The following is a 13,384-nucleotide window of genomic DNA, read 5'->3' on the forward strand; positions in this document are numbered from 1 at the left end:
ACTTTCGTATTGCTGCAAACAGGCTTATTAGCGATTTGTTTATAAAAAAATCACCAATTAAAAATAAATTATTAAAACTGAATTGGTAGGTAATTTGTTATTTAATATGCTATTGGTACTGACAGCACAGTGTGTTGCAATAGTCTATTTAGCCTACTTCATATTTTTTCCTGCTATAAACTAAACTCAAGCTAATTTCTAAGATATAGGCTAAACTATGAAAACTTTTCACATATTTCATGAAAAAGGAGCATAATAGCGAGTACCCAATACAAATGCTAAATGGTATAGGCCTATATAGTTTTTAGCACTTTTAACACTGCTTTTAGAGCTGTTGGTTATAATGAAATAGTTATGGTCACGTTTCCAACGAAATATGGTTATCTCTCTCAAATCATCAGACAGGCGAGTAGAATTCGTGATACAATTTGACATTACCCAACTGCCTGGTATTGGAACTGCATCCTTTACCCTTTTTAAATTGTATTATTTTAAGTTCCGTTGCCCATTTCATAAATGCCAGTTTACTAACAAATAATTTTCATGCAGCTCGACTACACCGGATGTGACATCATCCACATTTTCGTGCATGACAGATCTACTTCTCGCTGGCTATTTTTACGCTGACTTTTATATTTTAATCTAGCTTTGCGCAATTTTTGAAGTGGCGACGTAGTCAGCTTAATGCTGTATTAATACATGTTTTTACAGATAATCGGAGAATATTCGTAGTTGTTGTAGATAGGATATTGGCCTACTTTGCTGGACTTTTTTTCTGAGGGTAACACCGGTTGAAAATACCAAACAATTCCTGGATAGTCTCATCAGTGGTGTGTCAACAGCTACTCTACAAGTTATACGAATTTCTGGATGTATACAAACCATCATTATTGTTTCACTGTATATACTATACCTTAATCTCATTTCCAAGGCAGAAATAACCCAAAATAAGCCTAACCTATGACATACGTAAACGTAACCTATAATGAGAATATAACTTACTGTATGTAATTTCTTAACTTTTTTTCTTTAAAGTGAGAGACAAGTCCGAAAACGAGTTTGCTTTAAATCAAAGAGTAGTTGCCAGTAAATATATTGGTGGATGAATTTTAATAATATGCAGTGGTTAAGCAGTTATTGCCAAAAATGTATCGCAAATTTGGCCTCCTATACGGTATAGAAGTGTTAAGCTAACTATAGCGTTTTTGGTGGAATACGTCTTCATAGGTAGGTGATTAGTAACAAAGTAATGTTTATTTTTAAAACAAGAATGTTACAAATGACTGGGAAGAGGGAAAGGTATATTTTGCAATAAGACTTTATGAGGGATATAAATTTCATAAAAAAAACGCTGAACTTGAGAACCACAATACTTCAGTGAACAAAAAAACAGGAAAAAAGGGTTGTAGTGATTTAATATAGTCTATGTACAATAAATATAATCACTATAGCCTACATATGATATGAGCGGATAACGGTAAGTCTGTACACTTAATTTGGGAATGTAGAAAAGGTAGTAAACTTACACCACATATCAGCAATATATAAAGATTACGTAACTCGGATTCGTGGAAAAGAGGAATTATTTCTGACACTCCTCGCTCTGTATAAAAAAGGAAAATATACCGACACTTTTGCAAGTCGATTTACAAAACTCTTCTTATTTCATTTTTCGATGAAAGCAAACATGGAAATCCGGGGTAAAAACAAGACCAAATGTGTCAGAAATCGTGCACAAACTCGTTTTATACGCACATGCCCATTGACGTAAGTGATAGTCTACGCAAGGTACAGATTATGTTATTCGTGCCACAAAATTAGAGCTACTTTGCCAAAAATCTTCTGAAAGTACATAATAGGCTAATACCTCCTTATTTTGATTTTTTTACGAGCAGACTTTTATTGGAGGAAGTTTGTAATTTTTTACAACTAAAGCGTTCGATATTAACACAACTTCAATTTGTTAATGATTTTTATTATTTTTAAAGCGAAATTCATATTTAATAAAACGGGAAATGTAAAAAGCATCATTTGAATGATATTTTCAATATGCGAAAATAGTAGAGTTAGAAAAAGACGATATAGAAAAAGATATATTGTTTCTTGTACAACTTCTTGTACAACTCAAATTTTTCAAAATGGCAAACTAAAACACATTAAGACATCACGTTAAATAGCGCATCGAATCACATGAGAGAGCTCATAAAGATCATTGTTTTAATCACTCCCAAGAAAATGATGCAAAAAAATAAAAAGATGGCGAAGTTTTGGTAATCTGCTGCCATCGTGAGTTGTCGTAAAGATGTTGCGTGGCGGAAAATTGTCGCTTCCACATTGTATTCGTTTGCGTAATATTCTGCTGACTCCGCTCCTGGTTTGCCTTTCCCATTCTCAATGAAGTTCCATCGCTCCATTCTCTGCCAAGTGAAGTCGCACATAAGTGTACTGCTGCAAGGAACGGTATTTTCTTCGGCCACTTTTGACTTGGTCGTAGAACCGGCGAAGTCATGATCATTGCTACCGAACAAATCATCATCGTCACAGACGTCATCCATATAAGTAGTATGGTATACCAGATCGGTGACGTCATCATATTCAACGTCACCATGTGCAGAAGAAAAGAAATCATGACAGTTTTCTTCGAAAACGATTGCTTCATTGTGACGTAATTCAATGTTATCTGAAAGGAATTTACATTTAAACATTTAACTAATGCAAAAATATTAACATATCACACATTTTTACTTTATTGTAGGTTTTTTATGGCTCTGGTTACTTATACTCTTACCATTTATATCAAAGTCTGTACGTAAAAGTGTCGTGTAATCTTGCTCATTTTCTCCACTAGATCTAGACATTTCTTCTGTTGGTGGCAACCCCATAATAAAATCGATAACCACCATATCGTCGACCTGTGATAACATATATGGATAAACAATAAACATATTGAGCAGTTTCACTTAATTCAGTACCGGTACCTACAGATATTTTAACGCAACTTAAGCAACATCGCTATAGTTGCTGACACAATGTCTTAAAACAATTAACATTATTGGAATCTATAATATATGAATCTCATGATATACATTTCAGCCAATAATAATTACAAGAACGTTGTTTTTGTATACTACAATAGACAATTTTAAATTGATTCTGTTACCTCTGTCAGGCAATATCTTATATGGAGACAACGGGCTCTAACTATATTTTTCAAGCGCATGGAAGTTATCCTGCATTCAGCGCACAACTAGTCAAATGTCTACTTCAGACGGTTATGCGCTTCGCCTCCAATAAAAATGCAAAGGACAACAATTTAAAAGCCCCACCTTTTTTGTTACAAAAATTGTCTCCTGACATCCAGGGCCGCCAGCTGGATCGTTTACCTGTAGACAAAACAATAGTTAATTTTTTGTAAGATTGTCTTTACAGGTCTAAACCCTTTCCTTTCACACTTGTTGAACACATGTTCGATAACAACAATGCAGTCCCGCTGTATATAATTGCCGGGTTTTAGCAGGTTTGTATTTGAACGGAATTCGCCAGCGTTATTGGCGACAACTAAACAATTACATCATATTTTGACATTACAGTTTTGTGAAAATGGTCTGCTTTCGATATCTGAGTTTATAGTTACCTTTACGACTTGATATTGCTGGTGTTGCGGTTTTCGTGAATGCAGCTTTTCCGTCATGCTTTCTGCTGCAACAGAATACAGAACAAATTGAACAAAACATTATATATCATGTCACTTGTAATCTTAGAATCGTCTTTCACTATATCGGAGTAAATGTAGTTTATAGCTTTAGTTGAACTTAAATGTAAACTAGTCGATGATTACCTATAAATGAACTATATTTTTTGAAAGCCATCTTGTCGCTTTTCCAATTTCGACGTGAACAACTTTCCTCAAGGATCTTTTCGCAGTTTTGAATTAGGTTTCAACTTCCCGCCTTTGTAGACATAAAACAGTAACATCAAAACAAGGTAGTTGTATAATGAAATTTTTGTAACTGTCTGTCGTGCACAGAATGCTTTCCATCTATGTAACCTGGGGTTACCTTTACTCGATTAACTTCAGGAAGTTACCAGCTATTTACGCATATAATTTTATTTGTAAACTGTATACTCGTATATGCACAATTCGTCACTTGTACATATAAGTTAGTATACAAATGAAATTATTTTTGCAAATGGCTGAAAACACACGAAACAATGACCTATAATTCATCGATATATACTGTATCGCACTACAAATTAACGGTAGGACGTTATAAGTAAAGCAAATACAGCTTTTTAGATATTAAGTTTTTTTTTTTCAGAATTTTATTGTAAATTCTGCGGATTAGTGACAAAATCTAAACTCTTATTAAAGGTAAACCAACAAAATCGTAAAAATGTCCATATTGATTTACGGTATAATCCAAACCTCGGATATGTTCTTGATGACGAAATCACTTCTTCTGGACTTTGCCGAGTTTTTCTTGGTGATCTTTCTTTAGCTCTTTGAAAAATAGATTTCTGACTTACACAAGTGAGCAGCACAACAAACGTTTGAAACAGTGTTTCGGTACAGGCGGCCATGTGATTATATAGTCGGCTGAAAAGAAAAAAATTGAAAACAAAATCGGTCTTGAACGATAAAACTATTTATACAATCGTCGTTTATCAGACTTCACGCAATTAAGTATTCAATGGGGTCAGGGTCTTTATCGCGCAAACGCTGTAAAGTAAATTGTTTGTCAAAATGGCATCCCCGTTTTTTTCTAAGCGTCATTGGAAGGTTTAGATAACAGCGGACAGAACAATGCAATAAATCGTCGACATGCATAAGAAACAAACGTAGCTTATCATTGTTCTCCAATGGCTTCTATTTGCGCAAAAGGACCCCCGATCAGAGAAACAAAGCTATCTCCAGATAAGAATATTTATACTCGTACCTACAAACATAGAATTACAAACATTACAAAAAGGAAGAAAGGAAGTGAAAAATACACTATAGATTGATATTATATTTGTGGCAATCAATATAAACTGTATTAAAAGTCAATCTTTTTAAGTTTTAACCTACATTATTTGTCTTTAATTTTCTTTTGCGTTTTCGTATCTTATCTTAAAATATAAACGACTAGGTTATATATATACATTTACCTTGATTAAACTTTAATTATATTAAACATGATCAGAATAACCTTACAGGTGGAAACAACAAGAACTTTGCACGTGTCAAAGAATGTTGGCTTTGTTCTTATTTAGGAAGGATTTTACAAAGTTCGTGTGCGTACGTAAACCTTTTGACTAGAAAAAACCTATTTTTTCATACAAATTATGTTTCATGTTTGACTGCGAACTGATAGAAACTTTGGGTTTTAAAACTTAAGCACCAGGCGAGCGTTTTCACCATCATGATCTTTTACTTCATTGTCATCCGAATAGTCTAGGTTTCGTGTTTGATTCGTTCCCATTTAGAGCCTCTGATAAAGCGGTACAACAAGACTTTGACTTTCTTCATAAAGGTCGCTGGAAAATTAATAGGAAATACACTTGCTTTGTAAGTTAATGTTGGAATTACCAATGATTTAAGAATACTGTAGTAATTTTCCCTATCAATGTCAAGCCCCTACATGACCAAAGGTAGGCTATAGCCTATAGGCCTAGTAAAGTAGACACTTTGTTTAAAAACTATTGTCGAAATTCATAGTAAACGGTTTTTGGTTATTTACTCTATCTATTGGAACGGTAATTCCCAAATAATCAATAGAATCAGTGGGCCATTTTAAACCTTGCTGGGTTAATGGTTTACTTGTCGTATTTCTCGAAGATCCAAAGTAAAACGCCTGCAATTTATCTAAATTAACTCTACAGCCAGAGATATCGGCAAAATTCAGTACGGTGTCGTGCCAAATTTGTTCCTAGCTTTATGACCTAAAAATGTCGCATGACTCAGTTCATTTTTTTTCGATCTAAAACCTTGTATTCCTGATGAGTTTGTATGCATTCTTTTCTTGTTTGTAAGTTATGTTGGTAACCATGTAAGTTTTTCCTGAACTCGAAGACAATCTCCAAAATCCGAGCGGAAAAATTACATTGATTCATGTCCAAATTTTACGTCACAAGCCTTATTGCAAATTTTTTTACCCTTTTCGTCACTGAAATAATTGTTCATAATTTGTTATAATTTTTGAAACAACAATTGGGTCACTGAAAAGCCAGTGATGAGTAACTTCGTGGTCTGCAGGTCAGTAGTTTTAGGTTTATAGGTTTAGAAGCTATTTATCCACTCACAGTTATATCCCCCAGCAATATTATGAACCCCTAGATTTACGATTTTACATGAAGTTGATCAACAGTTAAAAATTCCATCGAAACCAGATACATATTTTTTCATATTATCTTTAAATACCAACAAGCTTTGTTTGAAAAGATAAAGGTTAAGTAACATTTAAAAAAATCTTTACTTTTTTAAAATAAATTTTTTGTTTTAAATAAACAATTTTACATAAGAATACCTTACCAAATATCAGTACAAACAATTACTGTAATTATACCAAGCTTTACAACGTTACATTCAGTTATGTGAAATGTATTCCAATGTTTTCTGTTACTGCGCTACCGCACAGCTGCAAGTTACAAACTGTTGGAATTAAAATTTGCTTGATGGTAGGCTGAGGATGTGCCACGAGAAGGATTGGCCTACGCACCGGAATTTCATGCAGGTCAACACGAACGGTTACCGAATCTATTTCTATTAGTACCAAGCGATTAAATTTAACCAAATGTTTTCATATCTTGCTTGTAACATGCGGTGGCTCGGTAGCCGAGAGGTTCGAGCGCTAGCCTCACAACAAATAGGCTATTCCCAGTGGCGCCTTACCATTGTAATGCCTATGGGCAAGGCATTAACGACACTTGCTACTGTTCAGTAGACCTGTGGACAGTTCTAGATTCGGAAAATACTATAGAAACAAATCTAAACCTAACCTAAAATAAAAAGAGTGACTATTTCACTGTAAGTACGGGAGGTCACGCAGCCCGTTGTTAAAGATAGGTGGTTAGGTTAACAGAATTTGTACATACGAAAAGTTGATTTTGGCTGTTTAAGGTTTTACTGAAGTTACATGTAGATTAGAATGTAGATTTAGGTTAGTTTTAAGTTGATATGGTATAAACATTTAAGTTAGGCTTGGTTAACAAGAGTCTGTGAAAACTAACTTCGAACGCACGTTTTTCTCCGGTGAAATAATGGCAGCCTTTGTAAAAACTAGGGTCAGGTAGCCAGTATCAGAGTGTACGGAAGTAGGCTAACCAGTGTTCAGATTTTACCAAAAACGTTATTTTAATTGATTTTTTTGCAAGTATTAAGCACGACTCTTTAAGCTGTGTACCAAATTTCAAGTCTCTACAAACATTACTTTTTAAGTTTCATTGCTTCAAACACCTGATTTTCAAGCCTTCATTGGAATTTCGATGTCTAGTGCAAAACTGTAATATCTCTACATAGAAACAATTTAGAGAGCCCTTTTTTAGCTTACCTGTGCGTAAATTCCTTCATGTTTCTTTCAATTTTTGTTGAGCTACGTTTTCTGCAAGTTACTTTTCTGACCACTTTTCTCTGTTAAGGTCTAAGTTATGTGGTGGAGCCAGTGGAGCAAAAATGTCAATTATAGTAAAATGCATTGTTATCAATATAATCGATTACATTATTCGATGTCTATAGAGAAGCAGGCTACTGTGTAGGATACATTTGAAAAGATATTTATGTACTGATTTGAATTCAATATGCGGTATTTAAATAAAATACTTAGCAAACTCAATTACCTTCCTTCAGTTATTCACCTAAAGTTGCATTGAGAAATAATTGAGACAATATGCACTTGATGTGACAAAGATCTTTTCCATTGAGAATAAATCTTTGTTGCTGGTATGGAAACAGGCAAAGAAAACATGCTCGGCCAATCAGCTTGCACGTGTCGGTTCTTAATTATTTCCAATCAAATTTGGCCTAGATGCAGTTATTTTGTTTAAAGTAACCAACAACCCAGCATGCCGCTTTTTTCACGTATACCACACATCAGAGACCGAGTCTTTAACCACTGCATGACTGAAACAATTTGTTTAAATTTACTTGACATTTTTGGGTGATACTTGAAGAAAAGTTTTGCAGATTAAGGCTGAATTTACTAATGAATCGTCCAAAAATTAAAAATTTAATAAAGTTTAATCAGCAGCATAGCATGTTTTTTTGTACACTGACTACTCAACTTTATGTCCACAGTTGATAGATGCATACAAAATTCAGCCAGTTACACATAATTGCGCTTATTAATGCACCTGAAAGGCGCTACCGAATGTACTTATAAGAGCACTTCCGTCCAACTCTGCAGACTGACCAATCGCTAAATAAATTGTTTTGTTTAAAATATAATCTTAAGCCTAAATGCAGATAGAGAAAGCAAAAGTTGTTAGATATGGTAGGCTACCACAATTGAACTTCATTGTAAAGATTGTTGACTCTACTTTAGCTTAGCAAGTATATTAGATTATTATTTCTTATGAAAGTCAATAAATTTATACTGGTATAAAGCTCAATAGTAAACATGATTAAATTGCTAAGCTAGGCTGCAAATTAAAATAAACGCTAATTTGCAACTTAAAGTGACATACTGTTTTCCAACCTCTAAATTAATCTAAAAATACCCCTTTGACCCAAACTATCTTGGTCTAAATTATCGGTACTTTAAAAATATATTTAAACAAAAGAAAATTGTGTAACACTCACATAAATCCCTTGTAACCACAAGTTACTTAAGTGGAAGTATTGTTACTCTCGAAGAAGCCTGCTCCACTACAAGTAGAAGTATTGCTGTTTTAAACTGCACAAGTATGAAGTAAAAAGTAGTATATTTTAAACTACACAAGTAAGAAGTAGTTATCGATCGAAGTAGTAGTTATAATATATGAGGTTGTGAAAGCACAAATAACCACAAGCTTGCAAAAAGCAATACAACTGTAGGGAAATACATACTGACATACATACAGTGTTCACAATATCAACTAATATGTTTGTAAGAAGTATTACATATGTTTGGCTTTCTTGGTTGTTCAAGGAAGGAGTAACTTCATATGTATAGCCTTTGAAACATAAATACTGCTCTGTTAAAATTTACACTGGAGGCTATATGAGTAATGGACATAATGTATGGTTAAAAAGTTAAAATCAAGAAACGAGCCCAAGAAGAGAACAAGGCAAAAGGAAAGCACATGTGTCAATCTAAGCATTGCACAATACGATCTACAAAATTAGTGTTTTTCTCTTCTCCATGCTGCGAAGTAGGCCCACTTTATATAAGCAAGTGTTTATAGACATTAGATTACAGCAGAATTTCTATCCTAGATTTAAAAGTGTTCATTATTGAAAAAATTTCCTCATTGAGGAATCCCCCAAAATCAACAATTTGTAATGATCGAAGAACTATGTTATTATCGTAGCAATGTTTAAATTGAGTGAAAATATCACATTTTTGTATAAGCTCCTGGGATAAAAGAAGCTTCGAATTAAATTTTTTCATAATCATACCATTTGCTACTCGTTTCACCCTGGCATATCATGTTGCTATTAGAAGCACTGCAGTTTTGCGATTAGAAAGCGCAGACAGTGCAGACAACATGTGTTATTAAGCTAGCATTTTTTAAACGCAAACACATGCCCTGCACCAGTCGTTGATAGCTGCGTTGTGAAAGGGCTGTTCATTTTTTTTGTATGGGCGCAGAATGCGCAATTTAGTTCATTCAGTCAAATTTGAGAAAGTTTATTTTACCCTTCATATAAATTTAATTGATAATAATTTGCAGTATCGCTGCTTAACCTTCTCTTAAGGCACAAAGTTTTATTGTGGATTGTCTTTAACTTTGTAGTTAGCCTAAAATGTTTATAAGATTCTATCCTTCAAGTATGGATAAATGTGCAACAGTTTATCAGGCTCTCAGGTAAAAAAAGAAGCGGATAGTTGTTTAATAATTTTTGCTTTGCGCCACTTGAAATTCTAGGATTTGAAAGTCAAAGGTATCAAATAGTCTGAAAAGTCCCTGATCAAATCATTATGGAGAACAACTTTAATTCCCTAGTTTGAAATCCTTGCCCTAAATTCTTATAGTTTTTAAGTAAGAGTGCAAGAGTCCAAACTACCAAAATGTATCGGTATCTTTGTTTCTATTGAAATAATACATATTGAAGGAATAAGTATTTGTGTTAGATCTGGCTGGTAGTTGCACTTTGGTAGTTGGGTAGGTAGACGATGATGTTAGCTTTTTGATAGATAACTTTTTCCTGTTTGCTTAATTATATTATGATAATGGCTGTATATCCATTTTTACTGGCAACACTGGTATACAAACCATTAAACGTAGGCTACATTACGCTAACGGCACAGTGGGAAATATTTCTTTGTTGCGATGATTTGATACCTTTGCACATAAGTGTGTTTTGAAAAGATTCGCCACAAACGTTTATGGCATATACCATCTTACTGTTGCTGTGAACTGGTTTATGTTCAATTATCCATATATTGGCACAAAATGCCTTGACAAAAATATGCATAATATGTATAGCAAACTGCTTAGCAAATGTGGAAATCCAGTAGTTAGTCAATCCAACCCAAGAACACTTTTGGCTATTGGCCAAGGTGCTGTTTATACGCCAGTGACAGGTAGCAATGGAAAAATTTATTGAACATTCAGTTGACTATTTTGCAAAGCTATTCTTTTGTTCAAATGAATATGCCAATTAGATTTTTCCTTACGATAAGTTTGTACTGCAGCTTCTTGACTCTTTCGATAATGTATTAAAATCTGAATAAACAAGTCATAAATAAACAGTCTGAATATAAATCTAAATAAATCTGAATAAACAGTCTGGCTAAGTTAAATTCATGTTTCCCTTTCCTGATACATTCAATAGAATCCTGCCTAAATGAGGTGGTGGTTTTCAATAACAAATGCATGTTGTAGTCATGTAACATGCGAGATAAGCATGGGCTAGCATGTATATTTTTATAAAAAACCTTATCAGTAGGGCGATTATTTTTTGACCTAAAAAACGAAAGTTTTTGACCTAAAAATTGAAAATTTTGACATTAAAAAACTTTTTTTTGACAAATTTTGACGTATGAAGAAATCAAGTAGTTAAATTAGGCATTATTGTACAAAAAGTTAAAATTTATTGTATAGTAAAGAAGAGAAAAAGTCTGAACACAGACCTGGCCTATTCTGAAAAGGGAAATGAGCTAATTACAAATCACTGCCAAAAAACTGCAACTAAGACACAACAAAAAATGTTCAATACATTTGTCTAAACTAAAGATACATGAAGTATCTAAAGCAAAACCGAAGCAAGAGCTGAATCACAATAAGTTGACAATGGGCCATTTACAACAGTATAAAGTAGGCTACAAGGTGTACAATGTAAAATGACAAGTTCACCTACAGTGCAACCTCTATGACACCACGGCAATGCAGTTTGTAAACAATTTTGACTTGGTAAAAAATTTTGACTTTTTAAACAATTTTGACAATTTTTGACCCAACGCTGTAAATTTGACAAATTTTTGACTTTTTTTGACAAGTCAAAAAATAATCGCCCTACTTATCAGTAATAATTTTGTGGTGATGATCTTTCATTAAAAGCTAAAGTGGAATCACTTTCCAAAAACTTTTTTATTTTTGTTTCTCCATGTAAAATATTTTTCCTTTTTTCTGTCCTATCACGTTTCTTCATTGTCAATGTTTTAAGTACATCCAGAGACCAGAGAGATTCTGGTCATAGAAAATTGAAGTGAGGACTGAGATTCTGTTTTGGGAATAGTTGGAAAGCATTGTGGCAATTTTTTACTGAATTTACCATCTAGTGATAATAACATCTAGTGATAATAATGTTACATATATAATGTACACCTTTTTTGTGTGTATCATTTTTCTGTTAAGTTGACCAACTATTGTCTTGAGCTAATGTGAGGTAATGTTTTGATATATATATATATATATATATATTGCTTGATAAGATGGATTACCTGCGTGCTGCTGATGTGCGGCACATTGCAAGGCTGCCAAAAGTAGATGGTCAAAAGCTTCTTGCTCGTAGACTTCACCTTAACTACATTGAGCTTGAGGAAGATTTACGCATGGGATCATTTTTAGATTACCATTACGATCTTCTTCAATTTGCAACTAGTCGTGGAATGCCTTGGGATGAAGTTGCAGCTTGTGTGATGTTTGGCCATGAATTTTTTCATCAGTTTTTAAGCAGCACTTTGCCAGAGGCTGTATGTGCTTTGCGTAATCTAGCAGTAGTGTATGTTGACACTGGAAGAATTGGACTGGGAAATACAAAAAAGATTGCCCAATATTTTACGTCGACAGTGTTTCCTCATCATAAACTTTATCAGTTCGTTTTCATGGAAGAGCGTGAAGACCTCTTCTCATCACTTCATCTTGCTGTTGAGGTTCCGGACACACCACATCAGCTGAAACATGCTGAGACACGTGATAGCTGGGAGTACAAGCGTCGTGTTCAAAATGTAAAAAACATGGAAAATGAAAAGATGCAAATGCTGATTGAAGAGGGAGATAAAGTGAAAGAGAGAGCAGAGGAAATTGAAAATAACATCAATAAGAAGTTAGAAGGTGTTGAAGATGTGACTGAAGTTGACTTCAAGTCTGCGGAACAGCTGGTGACTTCTCTTGTGGCGGATCATCTCGATATTGTGCAAGGTGATGTTGGACTTGACATTATGAAAATAAAAGATTCAGTCGACATAGCACTTGCCATGCAAGCCATTCCTGTGCCTCAGCACATTCAATCTTTTCATAAAATTCAGTCAAAAGCTAACTTGAAGCCAAAGTCTCCACCAGCATCAAGAAAGTCTTCAGGAAAATCAAGAAAAACAAGTTCTAAAAGAAAAAAATAAACAGTTGTTGGCATTGTAATATACAATATAACATTTTTGTGTTGCTTTTATGTTTGTTCTTGTGTTGTGTTTGTCTCTCATATGAGCTTTCTTGTTTGTTTGCATTTCTTTGTGAACATAACACTGCTACGTGTTTAAAAACTGTTTTACAGTACTTTGGCATATCTTTCTAATTTAGCTAAACTTGGTTTGTCACGGTTTGTGTTTTACTGTGTTTTTAATGTGCACTTGGCAATTTTGTATTATAATTATGGTGTTGTGGCTGACTGCTTGTCATAAATTTTGGTTTTTGTCAGTGTGTTATAACCAGCTTGCACTTGTAGTTTTCTTTAAGATGAAAAGAAGAAAATATGTAGAGTTTTATGTTTTTTTGATACTTTTGAATATTTTTATACTTTTTTTTTCACAAAATTTATTTGTTTAGT

At 33.8% G+C, this 13,384-nt stretch overlaps 2 protein-coding genes across 4 annotated transcripts; one reads left to right on the top strand and one right to left on the bottom strand.

Annotated features, from left to right (window-relative positions):
* Positions 1–1,965: 1,965 nt before the first annotated feature.
* LOC143446521 (uncharacterized) lies at positions 1,966–4,552 on the bottom strand. 3 transcript variants are annotated; one of them, XM_076946179.1, is made up of 6 exons: positions 4,427–4,552; positions 3,839–3,950; positions 3,635–3,696; positions 3,327–3,383; positions 2,789–2,912; positions 1,966–2,680 (listed from the first exon to the last, which is right to left on the bottom strand). In XM_076946179.1, exons 2-6 carry the CDS (start codon positions 3,867–3,869, stop codon positions 2,187–2,189), a joined length of 768 nt encoding a protein of 255 aa, XP_076802294.1. In that variant the 5' UTR covers positions 3,870–3,950; positions 4,427–4,552; the 3' UTR covers positions 1,966–2,186. The 3 variants fall into 3 exon arrangements, with proteins under 3 accessions (XP_076802294.1, XP_076802293.1, XP_076802295.1); XM_076946178.1 differs by having other exon boundaries at positions 3,635–3,699; XM_076946180.1 differs by lacking the exons at positions 3,327–3,383; positions 3,635–3,696; positions 3,839–3,950; positions 4,427–4,552 and adding an exon at positions 3,161–3,314.
* Positions 4,553–6,640: 2,088 nt separating this feature from the next.
* On the top strand, positions 6,641–13,383 carry LOC143445874 (uncharacterized protein C8orf74-like). Its single transcript, XM_076945248.1, has one exon. The coding sequence runs from the start codon at positions 12,054–12,056 to the stop codon at positions 12,957–12,959; it is 906 nt and encodes a 301-aa protein (XP_076801363.1). The 5' UTR covers positions 6,641–12,053; the 3' UTR covers positions 12,960–13,383.
* Position 13,384: the final 1 nt, after the last annotated feature.

Source organism: Clavelina lepadiformis, chromosome 2 (assembly GCF_947623445.1).
Source record: "Clavelina lepadiformis chromosome 2, kaClaLepa1.1, whole genome shotgun sequence".
NCBI lineage: Eukaryota > Metazoa > Chordata > Ascidiacea > Aplousobranchia > Clavelinidae > Clavelina > Clavelina lepadiformis.